Here is a 24,425-nt window from a genome sequence, read left to right on the forward strand (position 1 = left end):
AGGTTGGAAATCACCCATCCAAGATGCCCGAGATCGCCTCCAGGAGAATGGGGAACCACATAGAAGCCCAGTAAAAAAAAACCCAAGACTTTGCTCCAGATAGAACCCATTTGAAGCCACTATCAGCTCCCCCCCCCCCATATTTTCTTCTTTTATATCCCACTTTTCTCCACAGTGGGGACCCAAAATATTGTTAATATTGTTGTTATGCCATGATTGGTGAAGTTCCGATGTTTGATAATTGGGATTATGTTTTGATGTTGTTTGTTGTTTATATTTGCTGGTTTGGTATTTTGATGCTATCTGCTTGTTGTTAGTCGCCCTGAGTCCTAAGGAGGAGGGCAGGGTATAAAGCTAATAAATGAAATTAAATTAAAATTGTCCTCGCCTCCTTTTTATCCTACCAACAACCCTGTGAGTTAGGCTAAGAGTGTGTGACTGGTCCAAGGTAATCAAACAGGTTTCCATGGCAGAGTAGGACTTCAAACCTGGGCCTCCCACATCCTAGGACAACACTCTATATCACAGGTGTCAAACTTGCGGCCCTCCAGATGTTATGGACTACAGTTCCCATCATCCCCCACCAGCATGATGCTGGCAGGGGATGATGGGAATTGTAGTCTATAACATCTGGAGAGCCACAAGTTTGACACCTATGTTCTATGTTATATGCTGGCTCTATATACTACCCCTCTACACTAGCTTTTTGCATATATTATATGTTATTTTAGTCACTGAGGGCCATTAATTCCTCTTCCACCAGTACCTTCAGAAGAGGCCTGGCTTTTTGACTAGCAAGAACATTTCCTGATGGACCGCTGGCATTGTGGGTCGCAGATGGCAAAGAGCAAGCAATGCCAAATCCTAGCAATAATACCAGCACCTTGCGGGCCACTAAGCTCAGACCCTTCAGATACCATGATGGTCAGTGTTAGCTCACAAGGGTCCTCTTTCTATGCTGCCACCAAAAGAGGTAACAAATGCTCCAGTGCCCATTATTGGTGCAACTGAAGTGAATGGCCCCACAGAACCGGTCTGCTACACAACAAGGGCTCCTCAGGTTGGGTGCTCAGGGGCCATTTTAACTATCCAGTTCACCCTGACCACTTTAAAATCAGTGACCAAGAATACAGCCATCCCCATGCATTAAATCTGTGTCCTGTTCCATTACATGGACCGATCCATTTGTGCTGCTATGGAAACGAAGCCAGTAGCATAACATTAAAGGAAGAACACCCATTTTTAGTTCCTGGAGAGGCCTTTGAGTATCCATCAGTGAAGGTAAGGAAGAATATACTTCCATCTAAACAGCATTAAAAATAGAAACCTTTTCCTTAACATACCCAGACAGTTTAGAGAATCTGTTTCCCCTCTCAAACAAACATTTCATGTGTTTATACCTTCACTTCCATCTGAATGACAGGTTACAGACAGATTGTTTTCCAGGTTTACGATATCAGAATAGAGAGAGGCAGCTTGACAGTACAGCTTCGTCTTTGGATGCAACTGGGTCAAATGTCCAAGCCCCAGAATCTTACTTGAAAGCTAGTTCATGCAGAATCAAATAGCCGTCCAGGGACAATAACACGACAGACGCACTGCCAGCAAAAGGATCAGTCTGTATTTTTAAAAAAATATTTTCCCTTTGGTGGGGGGATCCCTTTTGCCCATATATGTATTGCTGATGGCGTTCACAACAGGAATTAACTTGCTGTTGTGGGTTTTCTGGGCTGTGTGGTCTAGTGTTTGAAAAGTCCCTTGTTTTTGGTCTTGATGACTACCAGTAGTAAAAACAACCACCCAAGACCAAAAACCAGAAGAAGAAGAAGAAGAAAAAGAACAAGAAGAGGAGTAGTAGTTTGGATTTATTCCCCACTCTTCTCTCCTGTAAAGAGATTCAAGGTGGCTCACAAGCTCCTTTCCCTTCCTCTCCCCACAACAGAGAGTTCTGGGAGAACTGTGACTAGCCCAAGGTCACCCAGGAGGAATGTAGGAGTGCAGAAATGCATCTGGTTCACCAGATAAGCCTCCACCACTCATGTGGTAGAGTGGGCAATCAAGCCCAGTTCTCTAGATTAGGATCCATTTGCTCTTAACCGCTATACCAGGAGACTTTTCAAACACCATTCAACAATCCACCAGATACTACAAACCCCTCCGTCCCTCACCTCACTCTGGTTTTTGAGATGAGTCACACACACTTTCAGACAACAAGGACATGTACAAATGCATCTGTAAATGAACTCTACCTGGACATATGCAAACGGGCCTTCTCTCCCTACTGCCTGCACAATTACAACTACACAGAACACTTCTAATATAGGTGTAATTAACTCTGTATTCTTCTAGGAGGAAAGTTGATGGATTCAAAGTTCCTATCATCCCCTGCCAGCATGATGCTGGCAGGGGATGATGGGAACTGTAATCCATAACCTCTGGAGGGCCACGAGTTTGACACCTATGCTCTACAAGGTACCATGGAGAGAAACACATCTTACTGTGCCATCTGAAGATGCCAGCCATAAATGTGGGTGAAATGTTAGGAGCTAAAATTGCCAGACCCCAGCCACACAGCCCAGAAATCTCACAATAGCCAGTAAAATGCATATGTTTGGGGAAATAGATTTATTCCTCAATATGCTAACTTTATAGGTATAGGTATTAGGCTTTTTTGCTTGGTTCTTTCTGAGTTTTTTGTCAGGAGCCACAAGGGCAGCCTTCCCCAACTTCCACACATGCAATGAAAAGTGTAAACCATTCCAGGAAAATTTCAGCATTCAGTTCTGCTGATTGTAGTAACTGGCCCCACAAAAATGAAGCCTGAATAAACGTAGGTAATTTGCGTTCTCTCCCCCCTGGGCATTTGATGTGTCACCCAGATGCTGCTTTTCCACCCTCCAGAACCTTGTTTTCCCATTCCAATAGCTTCGCAGAAGCATGGAAAATTGGGAACTGGGACCGAGCTGAAACAACTGCCATGTGCCAGAGAGCAAGAGACCATGCGCCAGAGAGCAAGAGAGAACTCAAAACAGCAACCATTCAGCCCCCCACCGTGGCTGCTAAAAGAGCAATGTGGATGGCGCCTCAGCGCAGAGCAATAATTACCATTTCTAATGTTTTTAATTGCGTTGTTAATGTTGCAGATACAATTCTACCCTCGGCTGGACATATTTTCTATTTCAGCATCTCTCGCTGTAGATAGTAATACTCAACGTAATACAGCCTGTTTGTTCTCATGGCAAAATGACCCAAGTTTCAGTGCGATGAGGAATGTCTCAGGAACTAGGGAAGATTCGGTAAACAATGGGACAAAATTAAGATCAGCGTGTACTGCAGTAATTACAGCCAGCACTAGCAGGGCCATCTATTCCTTTACATTTTAAAAAGCTGATAAATTAATTCCTCCCAAGTACGGGGCTTGCATGATTTATTAGTTCACCCTGAGGTTTCGATAGAGAGGATCTCTATTGTCATCTCCATTATTAAAAATGAACAGCTATTTCCTCCTGCTGAAAGGCAACAGAATTAACAAAACAAAGCATGTCTTCTCCATATTCCTCCTTGTGCTCCTCTTGGGGCATAGGAGACACCCCCCCTTCAGAACAGCTGGGTGCGTCAAATCAGCAAAAATTGCCCCCAGCCAACAGCACAGGAATTTTAAGCAGGATCCAACCCAATTAATAACGTATTTTCTCTTGTACACAATCTGGAGTTCCAAACAGTGGTGGGATCAAAATTTTTAATAACAGGTTACGATGGTGGTGCGATTCAAACAGTGGCGTAGCGCCAATGGGGCTATTGGGCAGGGAGGTTGCTTTAGTAACCCTTTCTCAGCACTCTCAAAATAGTAACCACTTCTAGAGAAGTGGTGAGAACTGGTTGGATCCCACCTCTGGTTCCAAACCACACAGTCATCATTGAATACAGTTACAAATAACAACCACGAAAAAAGAAATAGTAAATTACATGTAGCAAAACAGACCCCTGCAGAGTTTTTTTTAAAAAATCCTTTACACACACCTCACACATATACAGGGTTACAGAGACCAGTTACGGTTTAAGGACAAAAACAAACTTTCAATTGTTCTTTTATTTATTGCAGAGCTAGAAAAATATTCCGCATTCAACCAACAAATAAAACCTCACAAATTACATAACAGTAAGCTGATTGCACGAATTCATAAATCCACCCTTTTGCGCTCCTGCCAAAATATGAGCACAGACCTATTAGGCTGGCATTGTTTTGAGAAGATAATCAGCATGTGTGTGCCTGCCTTGCAGTGCACCAGAACCATTTTACCTGGCTACACTACAGCACAGTTGAAGGCTTCCTGGTTTGGGAAGACCCAAATCAGGAGCACCAGCAGGATGTAGCGATTAAGGTGTTGGAAGCTACGCAGGGTCACTCCTGATCAGTATTTGGATGGGAGAAGACCACCAAGGAAGTTGAGTTGCTACGTGGAGGCAGGAATGGCAAACCTCCTCTGACTATAAATCCTGTGACTTGATGCCCTCGACCAAAATTTGGCAACTAGCCTATTTCTATGTGATTGACATGAAACAACCCCCCCTCTTCCATTTCCATTTTTAAAAGAGCTGTATTTGATACTGCACACATTTGGCTCTGGAGCTAACAGCAATAGTTACAAGCAGTTGACCAAATGTGGAGCTGAAGAGAGCTGCCTTCTTTAAGGGCTGACAGGGTACAAACCTTGACAACCCAGGTTCCAATTCCCTCTTGTGCCATGGAAGTTTGATGGGTGGCCTTGGGTCAGTCATACACTCACAGTCCTAACCCTGGCTAGTATTTGGATAGGAGACCTTCGAGGGAAATTTGGCAAGACCTTATATAACCAGTGTTAAGCAGAAGAACAGCAAATCAAAAACTTGTAATCAAAAAGGTGTCTAATGCCAAAGGTTTTTAGTGCAGCATATTTATTCATATCTCTACTTTTGCCCACCCCCAACACCCAGGACCCACAGGGCTAACAGTGCATTTTTTTTACCGCCAAGCCACAGCTGATTTATGGCAATCCCATCAGAGCATACGTGTCAAACTGCTGCAGTTTCTCCAGAAGAGTGGACTACATGTTCTCATCATCCCCCCTGCCAGCATCTGGCAGGTGGGGGGGGTGTGATGGGAACTTCGTAGTCCATAACATCTGGAGGGTCAAGGCTGAAGCTCTGACACCTGTGCTAAGCAAGGTTTTCGAGGCAAGAGAAATTCACAGGTGGCTTGGCATTGCCTGCCTCCGCCTCCTGACTGGAGGTCTCCCTCCTGGAAACTTGCCAGAGTCGAGGCGGAGAGTGTATGACCGGTCTAAGGTCGGCAGCAAGTTTCCATGGCAGAGTGGGGATTTGAACCCGTTTTCCTAGATCTGCCTTAGCCACTACACCACGCTGGCTCTCCATAATGCAAACACCGCAAAAATAATCCATGTAAAACATCAGAATACAGCAATTATACAGACAATTCCAACAGATTAATGCAGATAATTAAAAGAGTCCCAGAAGCTATTTTAAAACATCTTCCAGTAAAAACCAGCAGGTTGCAGCTACATGTTTCGAATCTGCTGAGCCCTTTATACTATGTTGCTGCTCTTTTACTGTTATCTGCACAAAACGCTTGGGAAAAGTCAACATAGAAATCAAAATAAATTAAGTGTAAGCTAGAAATTAGTACAAAAAATAGCAAGCAAATAAATGTGAAATAGCAATGCTTCAAAGAACTTTCAGTTTCTATATTTCTTAGTACATGATTAGGGAGAAAGAGGGATTTATATTCCACTTTTCTCTCCTGTTAGGAGCCTCAAAGCAGCTTACAATCTCTTTCCCTTCCTCGCCTCACAACAGAAACCTTGTGAGGTAGGTGGAGCTGAGTCAGTTCTGGAAAAAACTGTGACTAGCCCAAGGTCACCCAGCAGGCTTCATGTATAGAAGGGGGGAAACAAACCTGGTTCACCAGATCAGAGTCCTCTGCTCATGTATAGGAGTGGGGAATCAAACCTGGTTCTCAACATTAGAGCCCACTGCTCTTAACCACTACATCACACTGGTTTAGATGCAGAAACTAAAATACATGGAGAATTTTATATTGTGCACGTGTAGTGTTTTATTTATTTCAACATACCCCATTTTCAGCACGCTTCTCCACAGGTATGTTGACTCCGTTCCTCTGATTTTGAGTCTGGCGGCCTAGGAAAAACACAGTTCGCGCTTATTGCCTCCATGAAAAATGACTAAAAGATTTGGACAACTTTTCAAACAATTCAAAACAGGATCAAACCCACCGTATCATGGAGCCATAGCTTATTATGCTGAACAGCAGAGATGAGTGAGTGTTTTTGATCTCTGTGGTAGGAAAGGCATTTGTTTTTCTGAATCTATTTGAACTCAGCTAGTAGAGCACAATGACCACGGCAGCAGAGGTGAACCGAAGGAGTGGTGTGGCTGCAGTGTAAACACCACTACCTTCTTGTTTTGCATATGTTTATAGAAAAGAAACAGTGCTGATGCTGGGAAACCTTCACCCAAAGAACCTAAAGGCACAGTTCATGTTGGAGGTACCATTCAGGTACCCTTTTCTAGTAAAAGGCACCCATTAGCACAATTGCTGCTTTCTCAGGAGAAGGAGGAGATGATGCTCCTTGCAAGGAGGCAGAGTTTGCTGGTGGCCCATGGAAAGGAGCCTGTGGGCAGGGCAGGCCATGGAGGCTGTGTATACAGTGCAGGGGGCCACACAGAAGGAGGCCCTGTAAGACACTGTCATGCTATCCCCCACCTCATTGACCTAAAGTTTCTAGATCAGAACTCCAGGGTTTAGATAAAATTAGGACCAACAATTCCCATCAGCCTCTGTCGGCATGGCCAATTGGCCATGCTGGCAGGGGCTGATGGGAATTGTAGTTCCTGAACATCTGGAGAGCCGCAGGTTCCCTACCCCTGCTCTAGACAAAGCTCCCATCGTCCCTCCCAGCTTACCAAGTGAGTACAAGCCAATTCTTGGAAGGTCCTAAGTATAATTTTCAGCCTCTTCATCTCAACTGGCCTCAAGCTGGGGGGTGGGGGTGGGGGGCTCAGCCCACTAATAGCCACGGGGGCAAACTTGCCAGATCCTAATGAGTTGGTTGCTTTAAGTATCAGCAACAGTTGGCTGTGATACCAGTGCGAGCACAGTGTGTTCTAAGTGAGCACCCCAGGCATCATCAAGAGGATGAAGAGGAAATTCCTCAGACCAGGATCTCAGGATTAAGGGTCTGCCTGCAAATCGCTCCTTAATGAAAGCTTCCCTCCATACCTGAAGATCCTCTCTACTGTAGCAATGGCTCCCTGAAGGGAGAAGGCAAATGAGATGAAATTGAAAAATAGATTTATTATTTCCACCTCATCTTTGCGTTAAAATCCTAGCAGACCTAGTCACAAGGTGGGGAGGAAAGCCTTATCAATTCCACCCTAAAAAAAATAAATCCTAAGCATATGATCCAGCTTTAGCTAGCAACTATGCCCGTCGTGGCAAACCTATGGCACTCCAGATGTTCATGGACTACAATTCCCATCAGTCCCTACCTGCTGGCAGGGGCTAATGGGAATTGTAGTCCATGAACATCTGGAGTGCCATAGGTTCGCCACCATTGAACTATGCAGTCTCAATGGTTTCAGAGGCATAAGAACGTGCTTCAGTCAGTCCAGTCATAACCAGTAGGATTCAAACGGTGCCATTTTGTCTAGATTTGCTTCTGTGTTCACAACTTTCCCATGTCAAAGTTTGCTTATCTTTTTTTTTTACTACAGCAAACACATTTCACCACCATCGAACCAGGAAACGCAGTATCGTTACGCAAACTAATGAACTGAACATCATGTTATTGCAGCTGGACCGATACACTTTCGTTCCTGTGCCTTGGAAGAAACAGCAGTTCCGGCCGAGCAGTCTGTAAAAGTATATTAGAGGCCATTTCACAGAAGCCTCGTAAAATTCCCCAATATAAATGTGATTCACATTCTTCCCAGGTTTTATTTTAAAGAGTTACCTCTGCTCTGGGAAACTGGTGGTTCTTCCATAAACTGGAAGGCTGGATATGTTTAAAACATTTCTTGTGTGCAAGGTTTATTTTGTATCTTGTAATGCTGCATCTTTATCTCAAAAGAAGGAGTAAGAAAGCATCAAAACAAATGAGGAACCACCTGCTATCAAATCTCTCTGAGGGGACACAGCAAATTTGTTTGAAGTGTTCCAAGCCCTGCATTTTCCCAAACTGAAACAGCAGCATTGTATATGTTTTCCGCATGCAAATCACTCCTGAACTGTTTTTCTTTGTCTGGTAGAAAGCGATCAAGAACTGGGCTGAACAGATGAAGAGAAAGGCTGGCCTGGCTCAAGCTCTGGTTGAAAACGATATTTCATGGCTTCCCTTTTTAGGTGGATACGTGAGAAATGATTATGTGCATGTCTACAGATGAGAAAGGCGAATGTGACAGAAAGGTGTTTGCATTTGTCCACTATAAAATTACACACACAGAAAGAAGACATGATTCACCATGTGTCTTCACTGAGCATATACACTGGGACAAAACTGGGCTTGCCTTTTGATGGAATTTACCTTCGTGCAAAACTGAGGGCCGCCATTGACGTTAGAATTCCTACTTCAGAACTGGGTTTTTTTCATTTTATATTTTACTTCATTAATACCCCACTTTTTCCCAGTGGCGTAGCATCAAGGGGAGGGGGTGCAAGCTGCACCGGGCGTGCGCCCCTGCAGGGGCATGGTGAGGGCATGGAGGGGGGTGTTCTGGAGTGGGGCGAGGGCGAATGGGGGCGTGGCAGGGGCACAGAACGCACATGTGCCCCAGGCACAGTTCTCCCTCACTCCGCCACTGCCTTTTCCTCCAATAGAGACTTAAAGTGGCTTACACCACTCTCCTCTCTTCCATTTTGTCCACCTAACAACCCTGCGAGGTAGCCGGGTTAAGAGAATGACTGGCCCAAGGTCACTCACCCTTATGTTATATACAAGTTGAGAAGGCAGGGTGCTAAGATGTTTGGGTGCTTATTAGATGTACACCAATCAACAGAGCTTACATATCTTTACAAGCTTTCTACCTATCAAACACGTGTGGCCACTGTTTCTGGGCAGAACTTATTGGTACCATCACCATGGCTGTGGAAGAAGCCTCATTGGATTTACTGCAGCCACAAGCTGCTACCAAGCTGCTTGCGATGCAGTTTCTTACTCTATAATAGTGCCAGGGATGATTGACCCATTAATGATTTTTAACAGGCAAGGCTGGGTGGAATGAAGGGAAGTGCAATCTGGAAACAGGCAAGTTTCTCCTAACTAGTTTGAGAGCCCAAGAACAAGAGCTTACAAGCTGCTGCAGAAGACTCTGAAGACAGCATGCTCAAAAAGGCGACACAAACACAGGAGAGAGGAAAAACAAGGAGATGACCTATCTGGCTCAGAACAGATGGATCACTTTCATCTCTGCTTTCAGAATTTCTAGAATCATATTTAAAGGTGGGATTCTGGCATCTCCACCGTGAAATTATACATGAGCTGTACCTGCATTGACACCACAGACTTAAAGCCTATGAGAACTTCAGATATTTTGATAGGAAGCAAGCAAGCAAGCAAGCAAGCAAGCATGGGCTCACTCTTGTATTCATTTATTAGTACTTTCTGAATAATGCCACTCTACCATGGGGCTATTAAAAAGCTCTTTATAGGACTTCCTCTATCAGAGACAAAGCTGTTAACTGAGGCAGCATAGTAAGCAATGTACATGCAGTCCTGCACTTGAAGACTCACATGAAACATCTGCCAACTTTCAGTGCTTCCTCATGCACATATGCACACTCTGAATAATCCACTTTTAATGCATTTTGCAACTAGACTTTACTGTGTGAAACAGCAAAACCCACTTGCAAATGATCACTGAAGTGCATTGGAATTGGACTGAAAATATATTATTCAGTGTGTGTGAAAAACATCCACTTCATTTCGCTCAGTCACATTCCATTTAGGCCTAGACAGCTAAAAGCCATGAGCTGGACTTGCCTTGAAGTTGGCTAATCAGAAGATTATCAGAGGAGTTAGTGATGTAACAAGAATCCTTAAAAAGCTATTGTTCTTCTAAACGAGATTACGTTCTATTTTCCAAAGATGGTGTAAAACTGAATGTCTGAGATCCCAACCAGCACAAGAAAAATGGCAAATCAGTAATTTTCCCACGTATGCATGCTGACAATTGCAGACTAGGTAAGTTTAAGATTTTGTGATCTATAATTAAACTGTGGGCAAAAAGCCTCAGGTAGCAAAAAGGATTCCCAGCAGAAAAGAAGTATATATAAATGCTTTTCCCCCTGCATTTGGACTGGCAGTGCCAAGCAGACCACAACGGGGGGGTGGGGGGGTGGGGAGGTTGTACAGAGTTTGCTTGGAAGACAGAGGACAATCAGCTATACGTGTCAGGGTACATTTTTGCGCTGGCCTTCTGAAAACTCAAAGAAGATCTACCCAAAGTGACATGATTTTAAAACTGCTAATACAGAATGAATGGTTTTTAAGAATTGCTTTTAAGAAACCTGCCAGAGTAATCTTTAAAATTTTCTACATAACCACAACTGACAGCTCACTTGCAATCCATTGAGACAATCATTTGGGGAAGGAGCTTGAGAAGAGAAGGAGGAGATGGGAAAAGGTTGAAAGGGAGGGGGGAATAAAGAAGCCACTTGAACTTGGAGTACTGTGTTCAGTTCTGGTTGCCACATCTCAAAAAGGATATCGAAGAGATAGAAAAAGGGCAGAGAAGGGCAACGAGGATGATTGAGGGATTGGAGCACCTTCCTTATGAGGAGAGGCTGCAGCGTTTGGGACTCTTCAGTCTGGAGAGGAGACATTTGAAGGGGAATGTGATTGAAGTCTATAAAATTATGCATGAGGTAGAAAATGTTGACAGAAATTTTTCTCTCTTTTTTCACGCAATGTGTGATTGGTGTTTGGAATATGAAGCCACAGGAGGTGGTGATGGCCACTAACCTGGATAGCTTCAAAAATGGCTCGGACAGATTTTTGGAGGAGAAGTCGATCTATGGCTACCAATCTTGATCCTCCTTGATCTGAGATTGCAAATGCTTAGCAGAACAGGTGCTCGGGAGCAGCAGCAGCAGTAACAGAAGGCCATTGCTTTCCCATCCTGCATGTGAACTCCCAAAGGCACCTGGTGGGCCACTGCGAGTAGCAGAGTACTGGACTAGATGGATTCTGGTCTGATCCAGGAGACTCTTTCTTATGTTCTTAACAGGCAACAATATAAAGAAGGAAAACACCACAGTGTGGGCCAGGAACAGCAAGCAGGGAAAGAAAATGACAAAATCAAGAAGGAAATGTGATGGATGGACAATGCTGGAAAAAAATGGTTTCTTTGGGATGTGGACATGGAGTTCATAATCCCAGGGAGGTATTCATATGGGTGGTTGTGATTTTCCCAATCCTGTATAGTCAATAGTACAATAATACTGGCTTTTTACATTTTAGCTAAACTTTAAAAATTAAGTTGGAGACAGCTGACTCCTGGTGTGCAGCAAAAAACTTTAGAGTAGTATACATACCCGGTTCACTGCTTTCTGTCGGTGATTCTTCATGTCGAAGGAAAAATTTCACCTCCTCCCTACGAGGTCCCCACTTTTGTAGATGGTCATACATCATGTGATCAAACGGAATGGGCCGTTCTGAATGTAGAAAAATCACGTCTTTCTTATCTGAGCAATTCATTTGACACACGTTTGTACAATTAAGCAAAGTTTAAAAATGATGCGTAACAGCCTGTTTAATTGTTCAGACACTTGGTAATTTTTTTTTGTAAAATTGCCAAGTTAACTGTGCCCAAATGGACAATCTAACCCCTCCCCTTTCAAAAAACAGAACGCAAAAAAACAAAACCCAGAACACATCCTCAGTAGGTCCCCCAATACCCACCCACACAAACACACACCGAACAGGTTTCTACAACCTTCTGAATCAATAACTCAGAGAAAGATCTCAGGGCCATGTAGGTCTGTAGTTCGGACAGGACACAAACTTTTTTTCCCACTGAGTCATCTGTATATAACCACGTTTGCTTCTCATTTTAATTCTGTAGTCTTACAGAGCAAAAACATGACTTTGATTATCATCGTTCTAGCCCAGGCCTGCACCGAGTTGTATGCAAGCCCTCCAGGAGTTCGCTAAGCTGCCTATTTTTGCTGCCTGCTGAGGACTACAAAAAAAAAACACAGGGCTTGTCAAACTCACGAAAGACCATAATCCATGGCTTGTGGGCTGCATTTGTCATGGCAGGTCACAAGTTCTGCGAGCATATTTCATCCAAGTCACCTAAACAATGCCACACCAAACAACAGCCTTTGCAGAGCACCCATTATAACAAGCTCCCAGATTTCTGTTTGGAACTAGCCGAGTAGGTCACATTACACTAGAATGACAGCATCTGAACTGGTTTCGTTGGTTTCTGAGCTAAAAACAAAGTGTTGCTTTTACCTAAGCCCAAAACAGGCTGGATCCAGGACACATTAAGGATCACATTCTCACATATGCAGCTATCCAAGTTTTTAAGATCTTCCTCAGTGCTCTGTTGCCATCTTTGTGGTTCTACAAATTCTATTTAGCTGGTGGCAGTGAAATTATGGAACTCTCATGACAGAGAAATTTTGTCTAGCCCCTTTCCGTGGTGACCTTCAGATGACAACTCAAGACAGAGAGCCTCCTCAAGTCAATTCCTTCTTCCTGCCATAACACAGCTAAGGCATACGGTAGGATGGGGTTAAGGTTAACCAGATTCCCCTTTAAAAAAGACTTTTTTAACAAGGAATTGATGCTGAACTTTAGCCTGAAGCCTCATTAAGCAGCAAGACTGGCCAACATTCGCCAGGGTGCTAACCAACCTATCGCTTGATCTCAGTTAAAGGGAAAGGGTGAAATTCGTTGCACGGAGGAAGTGTATGATTCTGCAGTTCTAACCTCTCAGCCTTTCTCGGTTACATCTGCTCTCCAATTAATTCTTTGTTATGACATGAACTGATACAAGAGCCAATTATCCTTGCGTGAACCTACACGCCACACCTCTCCTCTGTTTCTACTTGTGCATCAGATCAACTATCCTCAGTCGACTGCAAGCCTTTTTCATCTCGGCAGCAATCCTTCGAAATGGCGAAGAAGAAGATGATGAAGAAGAAAAGTTTGGATTTATACCCCACCTTTCTCCCCTGTAAGGAGACCCAAGATGGCTTACAAGCTCCTATCCCTTCCTCTCTCCACAATAGACACCTTGTGAGGTAAGTGGGGCTGAGAGAGTTCTGAGAGAACTGTGACTAGCCCAAGGTCATCCAGTAGGAATGTAGGAGTGCGGAAACACATAAGAACATAAGAACATAAGAACAAGCCAGCTGGATCAGACCAGAGTCCATCTAGTCCAGTACTCTGCTACTCGCAGTGGCCCACCAGGTGCCTTTGGGAGTTCACATGTAGGATGTGAAAGCAATGGCCTTCTGCGGCTGTTGCTCCCGAGCACCTGGACTGTTAAGGCATTTGCAATCTCAGATCAAAGAGGATCAAGATTGGTAGCCATAAATCGACTTCTCCTCCATAAATCTGTCCAAGCCCCTTTTAAAGCTATCCAAGGTTGAAGTGGCCATCACCACTTCCCTGTGGCAGCAGCATATTCCAAACACCAATCACATGTTGCGTGAAGAAGTGTTTCCTTTTATTAGTTCTAATTCTTCCCCCCAGCATTTTCAATGAATGTCCCCTGGTTCTAGTATTGTGAGAAAGAGAAAAAATTTCTCTCTGTCAACATTTTCTACCCCATGCATAATTTTATAGACTTCAATCATATCCCCCCTCAGACGCCTCCTCTCCAAACTAAAGAGTCCCACTCGCTGCAGCCTTTCCTCATAAGGAAGGTGCTCCAGTCCCTCAATCATCCTCGTTGCCCTTCTCTGCACTTTTTCAATCTCTTCAATATCCTTTTTGAGATGTGGTGACCAGAACTGAACACAGTACTCCAAGTGCGGTCGCACCATGGCTTTATATAAGGGCATAACAATCTTTGCAGTTTTATTATCAATTCCTTTCCTAATTATCCCCAGCATAGAGTTTGCCTTTTTCACAGCTGCCATACATTGAGTTGACATTCCCATGGAACTATCAACTAAGACGCCCAAATCCCTTTCCTGGTCTGTGACTGATAGCACTGACCCCTGTAGCGTGTATGTGAAGTTTCAATTTTTTGCCCCTATGTGCATCACTTTGCATTTTGCTACATTGAACTGCATTTGCCATTTCTTAGCCCACTCACCTAATTTATCAAGGTCCTCTTGGAGCTCCTCGCAATCCTTTGTGGTTCTCACCACCCTACATAATTTGGTATCATCTGCAAACTTGGCCACCACGCTACCCACCCCTACTTCCAGGTCATTTATGAATAGGTTAAAGAGCACTGGTCCCAATACGGATCCTTGGGGGACACCACTCCCCACATCTCTCCATTGTGAGAATTTCCCATTTCCCATTTACACCCACTCTTTGCTTCCTGTTTCTCAACCAGTTTTTAATCCATAGGAGGACTTCCCCTCTTATTCCTTCATTGCTGAGTTTTCTCAATAGTCTCTGGTGAGGAACTTTGTCAAAAGCCTTTTGGAAATCCAAGTAGACAATGTCCACTGGTTCCCCCTTATCCACATGCCTATTTATATCCTCAAAGAACTCTAGTAAGTCTGCAAAAGCCATGCTGACTCTTTCTCAGCCGGGCTTGCTTTTTTAAATGTTTTATTATTTTTATCTTTAATGACAGATTCTACTAATTTACCAGGAACAGATGTCAAACTGACTGGCCTGTAATTTCCCGGGTCCCCCCTAGATCCTTTCTTAAAGATTGGTGTGACATTGGCCATCTTCCAGTCTTCAGGGATGGAGCCTGATTTCAAGGATAAGTTGCATATTAAAGTGAGAACATCAGCAATTTCATGCTTGAGCTCTTTAAGAACTCTTGGGTGAATGCAATCTGGGCCAGGGGATTTGGTAGCATTTAGTTTATCAATGGCTGCCAGAACTTCTTCCTTGTCTACCGCTATCTTCGTTAGTTCCTCGGATTCGCCTCCTAAGAAGCTTGGTTCAGGTGCAGGAATTTTCCTCACCTCCTCTTGGGTGAAGACAGATGCAAAGAATTCATTCAGCTTTTCTGCAATCTCCTGTCATCTTTTAGCACACCCTTTGTTCCTTTGTCATCTAACGGGCCTACCGCTTCCCTTGTTGGCTTCCTTGCTTTTTTGATGTAAATTTGGAAGAACTGTTTGTTGCTGGTTTTGATGTTCTACAGCCAAGTAAGCTGCCCCTCATAATCCTTTTTTGCCTCCCTTACAGGCTAATCTCTGCTTCTCTTTTGCCACCTATTTGTGTTCTCTCTCTGGTATTCTTTTATCAGTTAAGGGTTGGACTTCCATTTTTTCTAAAAGACATCTTTTTTTTTTCCTAATAATTTCCTCAACGCCCCTTTGTTAGCAACCATGGTGGCTTTCTTTTGGACTGGGCAGCTGCCTTTCCTAACCTTGTGGGGAAATCACATTCCAGCTTTCAGAGCTTTTAAGACTGTGTTTTTAAATAACCTCCAAGCATCTTGGACATTTTGACTTCCTCTTTGATTTTCTCCCTCTTTCAGCTTCCTGCACACTATCCCCTCATCTTTGAGAAATTTCCCTCTTTCTGAAGGCAAATGTAACTACATTTAGTAGTTGTCAATTGTTCGACATCAAAGCTAGAGATAACTGAATCTGGACAGCATTGTGGTTGCTGTCTCCCTATCGGGCTCAACAACACCTGGATCTCTCTCCCGTGCATCCAGGTCCTGGGTCCCACATAGAATTAGATTCTAGGATCACATCTCCCCTGGTTGGTCTCTGTACAACCATTCTGCTCTAGTTACAGTCATTTTAAAAGCATATATCCAGGAATGTTCTCTCCTTACTATGACCTGAACATGCATTTTTCCAGTTTATGTGGGGATAGTTAAAATCGCCTCATTACCACCGTATACATTTTTTGCTTTTGTTGGCCTCTAATTTTCTTTTTTTTCCATCTCAGAATCCTCTTGTGCTTTGGTCAGTGGGGACCTTATATAATATATTCCTAATGCAGCTTAAACCATGCTTCAACCCCTGGTATTGATATCCATACAGTGCTTCTTGTAGAGTGAATCAGCCTCCTGCATTGTCTATTTTATGTGACACTATGCCTCTTGATGTAGAGGGCCACCCCCACCTCCCAATACTTCCCTGTCCTATCCTTCCTGTAGAGCCTGTAACCTTGGGATAACAGCATCCCACCTGGTCTCTCCCTCATTCCACCATGTCTCCCTGTGATGCCCACTTCATATCAATGTCCCTCCCTCTCAAAACTCTGTGTACTCCAGCTCCCCCATTTTTAGGTCGTAATAAGCTTCTACTCATTAGTATAGAGACAGCCTTGTATACTCTGTCTCTGTCCCTAACCTGGGATTTCTATGTGTTTTGCCCTCTAGTCCTTTGTAGACATCCTTATCACTTTCTATCACATTGCTATGTTCCTCACTTGAATGTGGTTGATTTAAAAAAACCTCCTTCTCTGTCTGCATCCCCATGGACTCTGTATTCCGAACTGAAGTCACCTCAGCTCCTGTCGGCTTTCCCCCAGGGATCAGTTTAAAAGCTGTTCTGCCACCTTTTTAATGTTGAGCGCCAGCAGCCTGGTTCCTCTATGGTTAAGATGAAGCCCGTCCCTTTTGTACAGGCCTGCCTTATCCCAAAAGGTTCCCCAGTTCCTGACAAATCTGAAACCCTCTGCCTTGCACCACCTTCTCATCCACGCATTGAGATCCTGTATCTCCGCTTGCCTAGCTCGCCCTGCGCGTGGAACAGGTAGCATTTCAGAGAATGCCACCTTGGGGGTCCTGGATTTTAACCTTTTTCCTAGCAGCCTAAATTTAGCTTCCAGAACCTCCCGGCTACATTTCCCAATGTCATTGGTACCAATGTGGACCACAACTGCTGACTCCACCCCAGCACTGTCTAACAGCCTATCTAGACGTAGCGTGACATCCGCAACCTTCGCACCAGGCAGGCAAGTCACCATGCGGTCATCACGCCTGTCACAAACCCAACTCTCTATATTCCTGATGATCGAATCACCCACTACAAGGAGCCCCCCACCTCCCCGAGGGGTATCCTCAGTGCGAGAGGATATCTGACCACTAGCTAAGGAAGGGGTCCCATCTAAGGCAGGGGTAGGGAACCTGCGGCTCAAGAGCCACATGTGGCTCTTCTGCCTTTGCACTGTGGCTCCACGAGCTGAGCCGCCGGCCCCATCCTTGCCCGCCCTGCAGGCATCAGGGCGGGCGAACCAACCTGTTGGAGCGGGGCGGGCGCTTTCCTGGTGGCCAGCGAGGCCGAGCCGCCGGCTTCATCCTTGCCCGCCCTGCAAGCAGCAGGGCGGGCGCATCCATGCGCTTCTCAGAATGAGCGGAGTAAAAGGTAAAAAAAAACCCCTATACATATATAATGTTATCTTTATTTTAAATGTCAAAAATTATTTGCGGCTCCAAGTGTTTTCTTTTCCCGTGGAAAACGGGTCCAAATGGCTCTTTGAGTGTTAAAGGTTCCCTACCCCTGATCTAAGGGAACATCTTCCCCCACCTCAGACTGGCACCCTCTGTCACCCAGACTCTCATTCTCCATGACACCTGAAGAGATGTCACCTTGGGAGTGGGACCTGGCTTCTAGGTCCCTGAAAGCCTTGTTTGTTGTCCTCTCTGCCTCTCTCAGCTTCTCCAGGTCTGCCACCTTGGCTTCAAGAGAACAGACACGTTCCTTGAGTGCCAGGAGCTCATTGCAGCAAGGGCACGCCCACGACTTCTGGCCTAGTGGCAGATAGTCATACATGTGACACTCAGTGCAAAACACTGGCAAGCCCCCATCCCCCTGCTGGCTTCCTGCCTTCATATCTGCTTTTGTTTAGATATTTAGATATTAAACTTTTAGTCAGTGCCCCTTGGAGCTATCTGTACCTACTATTCCTCAAGAAATGTCCTTATTAATTAATTAATTAATTTTTTAAAAAAAAGAAAAGAAAGAAATTGCGCGCGCCGCTGATTCCAGAGACTGAACTAAAGACTGAATGACTCACCTCAGGAGCCCCACCTTTAGCAGCCCAGGACAAAGAGTAACCTCTGTTAACCCCTGTTAAGCCCCACCTCCAGCAGTCTCAGCTCTTAGCAACCTTACAAGGAGAAAAAGAGATAACCCCTGCAAACCCCTGTTAAAAATACACTGTTTTAAAAGATGTGGCTTTGAGAAAAGCCCTCCAAAATGAACACCAGAGTCACTCTGCTCTTCCTGGCCCAGTTGCCTTGTCCACTGCTGCTCCTTTCTGGTTCACCAGATAAGCCTCTGCCACTCAGGTGGAGGAGAGGGGAATCAAACCCAGTTCTCCAGATTAGAATCCACCTGCTCTTAACCACTACGTCACGCAGGTTCCCGGAGGCAAGAAGAGTATCTATTCTGTTGACTTTCCAGAACTGCTGCGTCAGCTTTTTCAAAAGGCCCTGTGCTGAACTGGGAATTGAACAGTCAATTTTTTAGTGAGCTGCTGACAGGGCACCTGATGACTTTGCTCTTTTTTGTCAGTTGAGGATGGTGCCATCTTTAAAGTCTGTTTTTAGATAGACGTCTTTATAAAATGACTTTTTGAAAGTGGGTGGGCTGATATAAAGATTTCAAAGAAATAAATGGCACGCTGCTTTGGGTCCCATTTTAAAGGGAAAGGCAATGTATAATTATTTTTAATAAAGAACATTATTTCCCTAGCCAGGCTGATCCTGAATTCCCTGGATCCATCTTTTCCTCTGTTTTTTAAAATGACAAACACTACGTTTGTTTCTTCACCAGTTCTCTGGGACCATGCCAGTCTATCGCATATTCCCTTAGTAAGCACTAATTTATGGTAATTAAGGAAACCACGTGAGGGTTTGATAGTGTGCCAAAAGTAGATTCAGTTCTGAGAACCTCATCCCAACTCTACAACAAGCAATTGGTTCAAGGCTAATGAGCATATTTTTGTGCAAATACCATGAACGTGCCTGTAGCTATCTTTACAATCCGTGCCACTAAGCCAGCTTTAAACAGAATGTCTCTGCTATGCTGATGAGTGCACACACACCAATGCAAAAGAGCCTGCTGGATTAGACTGGCAGTCCATCTAGTCCTGTTTCACAGGTGGATTCTAATCTGGAGAACCGGGTTTGATTCCCCACTCCTCCACCTGAGTGACAGAGGCTTATCTGGTGAACCAGATGTGTTCCTGCACTCCTACATTCCTATTGGATGACCTTGGGCTAGTCACTAGATTTCACAGGACTAGTTGCCCTGAAGTGCTGAACAAGCTAGGCACAGAGACCAAGGTTCTCCCCTGACGCTGCCTCCTAGAAACAGGTCTGCTACTTCCTTTTATGGAACCTCTCTTCTGTGACCATGCTGAGTTACTACCAATGGCTAGCAGAAGTTCTAAGCCCACAGAAGATATGACTGTGTGAAAGAACTAGGAACGTTCGCTAAGCTTGGTGGTGGTGAAAACCAAGGCAGGACTGTAGTGATGATTCCTGACAATCCAAGCATTTCAGAATACCAAAGGGACTGTGCTTACCGTTTCCACGCCACACTTCAGAAAGGTGGCAGCTGCCTTCACCGGGCTCTTTGCAGAATTCCACCACATCTTGACACGTGGTTTCAGGGGTAATTGGCACTTCAGTCAAAATCTGCTCATTGTTGCTTAGGAACACAGTTAATATCATCTGGGGAAAAACAACAGCATAAAGCCAGATTAAGACACCTTTTTTAAAAAAATGGCAGAGATGGTTCAGATGGCATAAGAGAGGCTCTATGTTTGAGAATAGTTTTTAATCCACAGAATATGAAGAAATTTACCAAAACTAAGTTAAAATTCCGTCAGAAATACAAAACCAGAATGGCAGCCTTTTAAATTCCGCCCAGAGACCCAATCAAAGAAAACATGTTCAGCGTAAATGCTCATGATCTAGCAACTAAGGCCTGAAGAAGAAGAGCTGGTTTTTATAACCTGATTTTCTCTACATTTAAGAAGTATTAAAGTAGCTTACAATCCTCTTCCCTTCTCCACAACAGACACCTTGTGAGGTAGGCGGGGCTCAGAAAGTTCTGAGAGCTGTGACTGGCCCAAGGTCACCCAGCAGGCTTCATGTGCATGAGTGAAGAAGAAACCTGGTTCACCAGATTAAGAGTATGCTGCTCGCGTGGAGGAGTGGGGAATCAAACACAGATCCCCAGATTAGAGTCCACCTGCTCTTAACCGCTACACTGCATTGGCCTGGTGCATTCATAGTTGAGCAAAGTCAGAAAATATAACCAAAAATGCTGCTCAGTGAACTGCAGCCCAAGTTCAGGAAGAGCAGAGCAGCCTAGTACCTTGTCAACAGAGCCCAAGGGACAGACAATGTCCCACCGCTATGTGGATTTCTCAAGATTGCTGCCCAGATGGATAATACTTTTCAACACCCTCACCATCGAGGATATTCTTTTCATTTCTATTTCTATGAAGCGGTTATGGAGCTAGGACGCCATCTTGTTAACCAAAACTGGACAACTGGTTTTAAATTATATGGTTTAGTCTTGTACTACGTTGTGATTTGTTGCTTTTGGAAGCTGCCCTCAGCCCAGTCTTATAACATAAATTAAAAAATAGTGCTTTCTGTTCATTTTTATGATTTTTCAAATTGATTGTCTTGTAGCCTCTTAAAAGGTATAGGGGCATTTCAAGAAGAAGATTTTGCATGTCTTGAATTCTGAAGCCAAGGTGTTTGAAAGGGCGAATGCAGACCACACAACCTGTTACTCACCAAGCCACAGCTAACCAACCAGCCTGTATTGTGGCCTGCTGAGTGTCTTGTTTGTACACAATTAGTGCCTTGTTTGTGCATTCCCGATCAGCCCAAAAAAGAGCTTTATGAAGCCACAAGTAAATAGTCTGTACTAGGTTAGGTGGGTCATAAATTGGGCAGGCCCAAGTTAGAGCAATAATATCCAAGAACTACTTTTCATCTGTAATTCTTGAGGCTGAACGTGTCCCCTACTAGTGATTATATATAGCAGACGCTACTTCAGAATTAAAATGTGAAGCAAACATGATTATATGCAGGATGACTCAGTGGGAACAAAGCCTGTGTCCTGTCAAAAATATTGTTTCCACAGCGGAGAACTACATATTTGTTTTTGAACTAGCATAGCCCAGGCACACAGCTAATTTTATACCTTAATGTAAAATCTGCCTAGCAAAGAAGTTAAATATGGAAGTAGCATTAATTTTGGTACTGATAACAAATCCCTGTATTCTCATAATAGCAAAAACTGGGGTGGGGCAGGAGGGGGAATGACCGCTTGTTGCTGAAATTCACAGAAACTACCATTAATGAACTGTCTAGGAATAAAGTTGCATCTAACATCAATGAAATCACATAGAGTATACTGCCCCTACATCAACTTCAACTGATACTAATTTAAATATCAGGCTGGACCAAGACTCCAAGAAAGGCTTCTTTAACTGCAGTTTTTTAGAAGAGTTTTTTGCTCCGTTGAAGGAGGAGCAGAGGGTCCTTCAGAGCAAACTAGAACCTTAAGACAACATTTGTGTGGCAGCCCGCTTGGAAGAGGCTTCTGCTTGAACCAACGGGGCATCTTCTCTCAGGCCAAAACCTAGGTTTGGATTCTGCCATTCTTGGTTTCCCCATAACAAAACCATGTCATCTTGAGTAGTACAAAATATTACAGTGAATAAAACACATCGTATTGTACTGTTTTGGTACATTTGAACTGGCTCTCAGTAATCTAACAGTACATAATTGGCTAAGGGTCTGAATGTCCGGAAACAAACCCTTAGTCCCTTATCCTGCAGGACCTGCAGGGACCCAAACCATGTGCGTCCTACAGCCCCATTGGCCGTTGCTGGACCCGTAAAGCAGCTGCTTCGCAGGCCCGGTAGAGGCCTTCCTGCCGTCCCCCACCCCCCAAAAGGCCACTCTTCCCCGCTAGCCCCCTCCTTGACACCCTCCCCCCACCTTTAGCCACCCTCCCCCACCCCTTGCCATACCTTCCCACCTAATACTCACCTTCCACTCCTCCCCAATCCCTAGGCACACCTGCCAATCCTCCCACCACCCCAAAGCCTCACTTTTCCACCCTTCCACCCCCAAATCTCACCTTGCCACCCTCCCCCACCCTAATACCTTCCTTCCAATCCTCCCCCCAAACCCAGCCACACCTTCCAAACCTTCCCCCATCCCAAGCCTCCCCTTTCAACCCCCTGACATTTCAAACCCCTTAATTCCATCCTCTTCTACCCTAACCCTTATCTTGCTGCCTGCCCCCCACCCCAAGCTACTCCTCTCCACCCTTCCCCTATCCTCATCTTCCAACCTACCCCAACCCACACCTCTCCAGCCTCTCTCAACCCCAAGCCGCAGACCCAGACCCAGGTAAGCATTGCGCTGGGAGCAGGGGATTGGGCAACGCTGCAGCCCCAGTAAAGCCCACTGCAGGGGCAGATGCTTCCTCTTCGACGCTTTGCAAGGGCCCATTGCATCTCCCCCCACAATGGGCTTTGCTGCTAATATTTACAGTAACAGGCAGTAGTGTCCATCACATTAGAGACTGAGCTGAGTGAGGCAGTAAACTGCCTAAGAAGAAGATAACATGTTGACAAGGTGCAACTGATTCACAGTGACCCCATGCACAGGGCATTCCAGGAAAGAGATAAGTAGGGGTGGTCAGCTGTTGCCTTCTACCATGCACTGGCCTCAGTCTTCTTTGGTGGTCTCCCATCAAAGTACTAACCATAGCCAACACTGCTGAGTTCTGACCAGCTCTGCCTAAGCTGAGGTATTCAGGCTGCAAAATTACCTAAACCACCAGGCAAATCCATGACTGCACTGCTGGGAGTTGAACCAGGGACTTCCAGCCGATGGTTCTTGCTTGTAATCATTTCATCACAGCACAGCTAACATCAATTAATTAACACAACAGGACACGTTAACCAAGGCAAGCCTAGAATAAAAGTTACACCTGTTGACATATCAGCTAGTGAAGCTCAATGGAACAGTTTGCAGGGAAATACCAGGGAGGCAGGAAACAAAGTGTTGTTGATGGGTGGCATATTTTCCTAAAACAGAACAAGATCACGAACAAATCTCACAGAATTAATGAAATAATAGTCACCTTTATTGCTACTAATTAGGATAAAGAACAGATTGGCTAGGAGCCAAAGAACAGCTCAAGTTGTTCTTCATACCTTAAAGCGGGGGGATTGGGCTTATGTACCTCAAGTAACAGCATCCAACGCCACATAGCAAAAGCTTCTTTTGAAAATTTAGGGGCTTTCAAAAATAGTTTGTGATGTGATTTGAAGTTCAAAGAAAAAGATACAAAAATCCCACTGGCACTTCCAAGCTCCTGGGCATACCTGAAACCAGGCATTTGGGTCCCAGTCAATGTTTGCAAAATCTCATTTCCCAGGCGCACTTCAATGCAGACCAAAATTGCCGTTAATTACCTGACACACAGAGATAACACCTGATTTATGACATCAGGCCTCTCTGTTTCACTCTCCCTCTCCCACAAGTTTCTGGATAAATATGAAGGAAAGTATTTTCTTCTGCTCCATCTGAAGAAACAAGTTCTAACTCATGAAAGCTCGTGCAGGAATAGAAGTCTTTATGGCAGTACTGGGCTTCTATGTCGTTGAACTTCAATACACTAACATGGCTACCTCTAGTCTACAACATAATGTTGCATTTTCCCCAAAGCTAGGATAAAAAACTTTATATGCCCTTTTTCAAAAATTCTCTTTGGTGCCTTTATTCCAAATACCTTCTTTACAACTTCCTATCATCAGGAAAAATGGATTCTTTATGAACAAACCATCAAAATGCAAGATACAAATTCTGAAATGCAACTGTTTTAACCAGTGGTAGCAGAAAATCATCTTGGCTTGGTTAAATTTAGCACATTTCCTTTCCCAATAAGAGACATTTCATATACATCATTTTTCTAGACAACTCTAGCTGAAACCCAGGATTCTTGCAAGAACAGTGTCCTCTAACCAACCACGCAATTAAGGATACTTGTGCCGGGTTTTATGGTTTTCCTGGCTGTGTAGCCTTGGTCTGGTAGTTTTTAATGTTTCACCCAAATTTATGGTTGGCATCTTCAGAGGCATGTCATAGTAAAGATGTGGTTCTTTCCGAGAGTCATTGAGTTGTCAGAAACAGTCTGTAAGTGGAGTTTGTGTGGAGCCATTGGGAGTCATGACCCCTCTTAAGAC

The 24,425-nt window shown here is 44.4% G+C and overlaps 1 protein-coding gene across 7 annotated transcripts in view; it reads right to left on the reverse strand.

Moving 5' to 3' along the window:
• Positions 1 to 24,425, reverse strand: part of PPP1R13B (protein phosphatase 1 regulatory subunit 13B) — a 99,520-nt gene that overhangs the window by 52,835 nt on the left and 22,260 nt on the right. For all 7 annotated transcript variants that reach the window (XM_048485579.1, XM_048485580.1, XM_048485582.1 and 4 more), the window contains exons 2-4: positions 19,722 to 19,869; positions 11,609 to 11,728; positions 6,131 to 6,195 (exon numbers count right to left, since the gene is read on the reverse strand). In XM_048485579.1, coding sequence (XP_048341536.1) covers positions 6,131 to 6,195; positions 11,609 to 11,728; positions 19,722 to 19,869 — 333 coding nt within the window. The remainder of the gene's footprint in view (positions 1 to 6,130; positions 6,196 to 11,608; positions 11,729 to 19,721; positions 19,870 to 24,425) is intronic.

Source organism: Sphaerodactylus townsendi, linkage group LG02 (assembly GCF_021028975.2).
Source record: "Sphaerodactylus townsendi isolate TG3544 linkage group LG02, MPM_Stown_v2.3, whole genome shotgun sequence".
Taxonomy (NCBI): domain Eukaryota; kingdom Metazoa; phylum Chordata; class Lepidosauria; order Squamata; family Sphaerodactylidae; genus Sphaerodactylus; species Sphaerodactylus townsendi.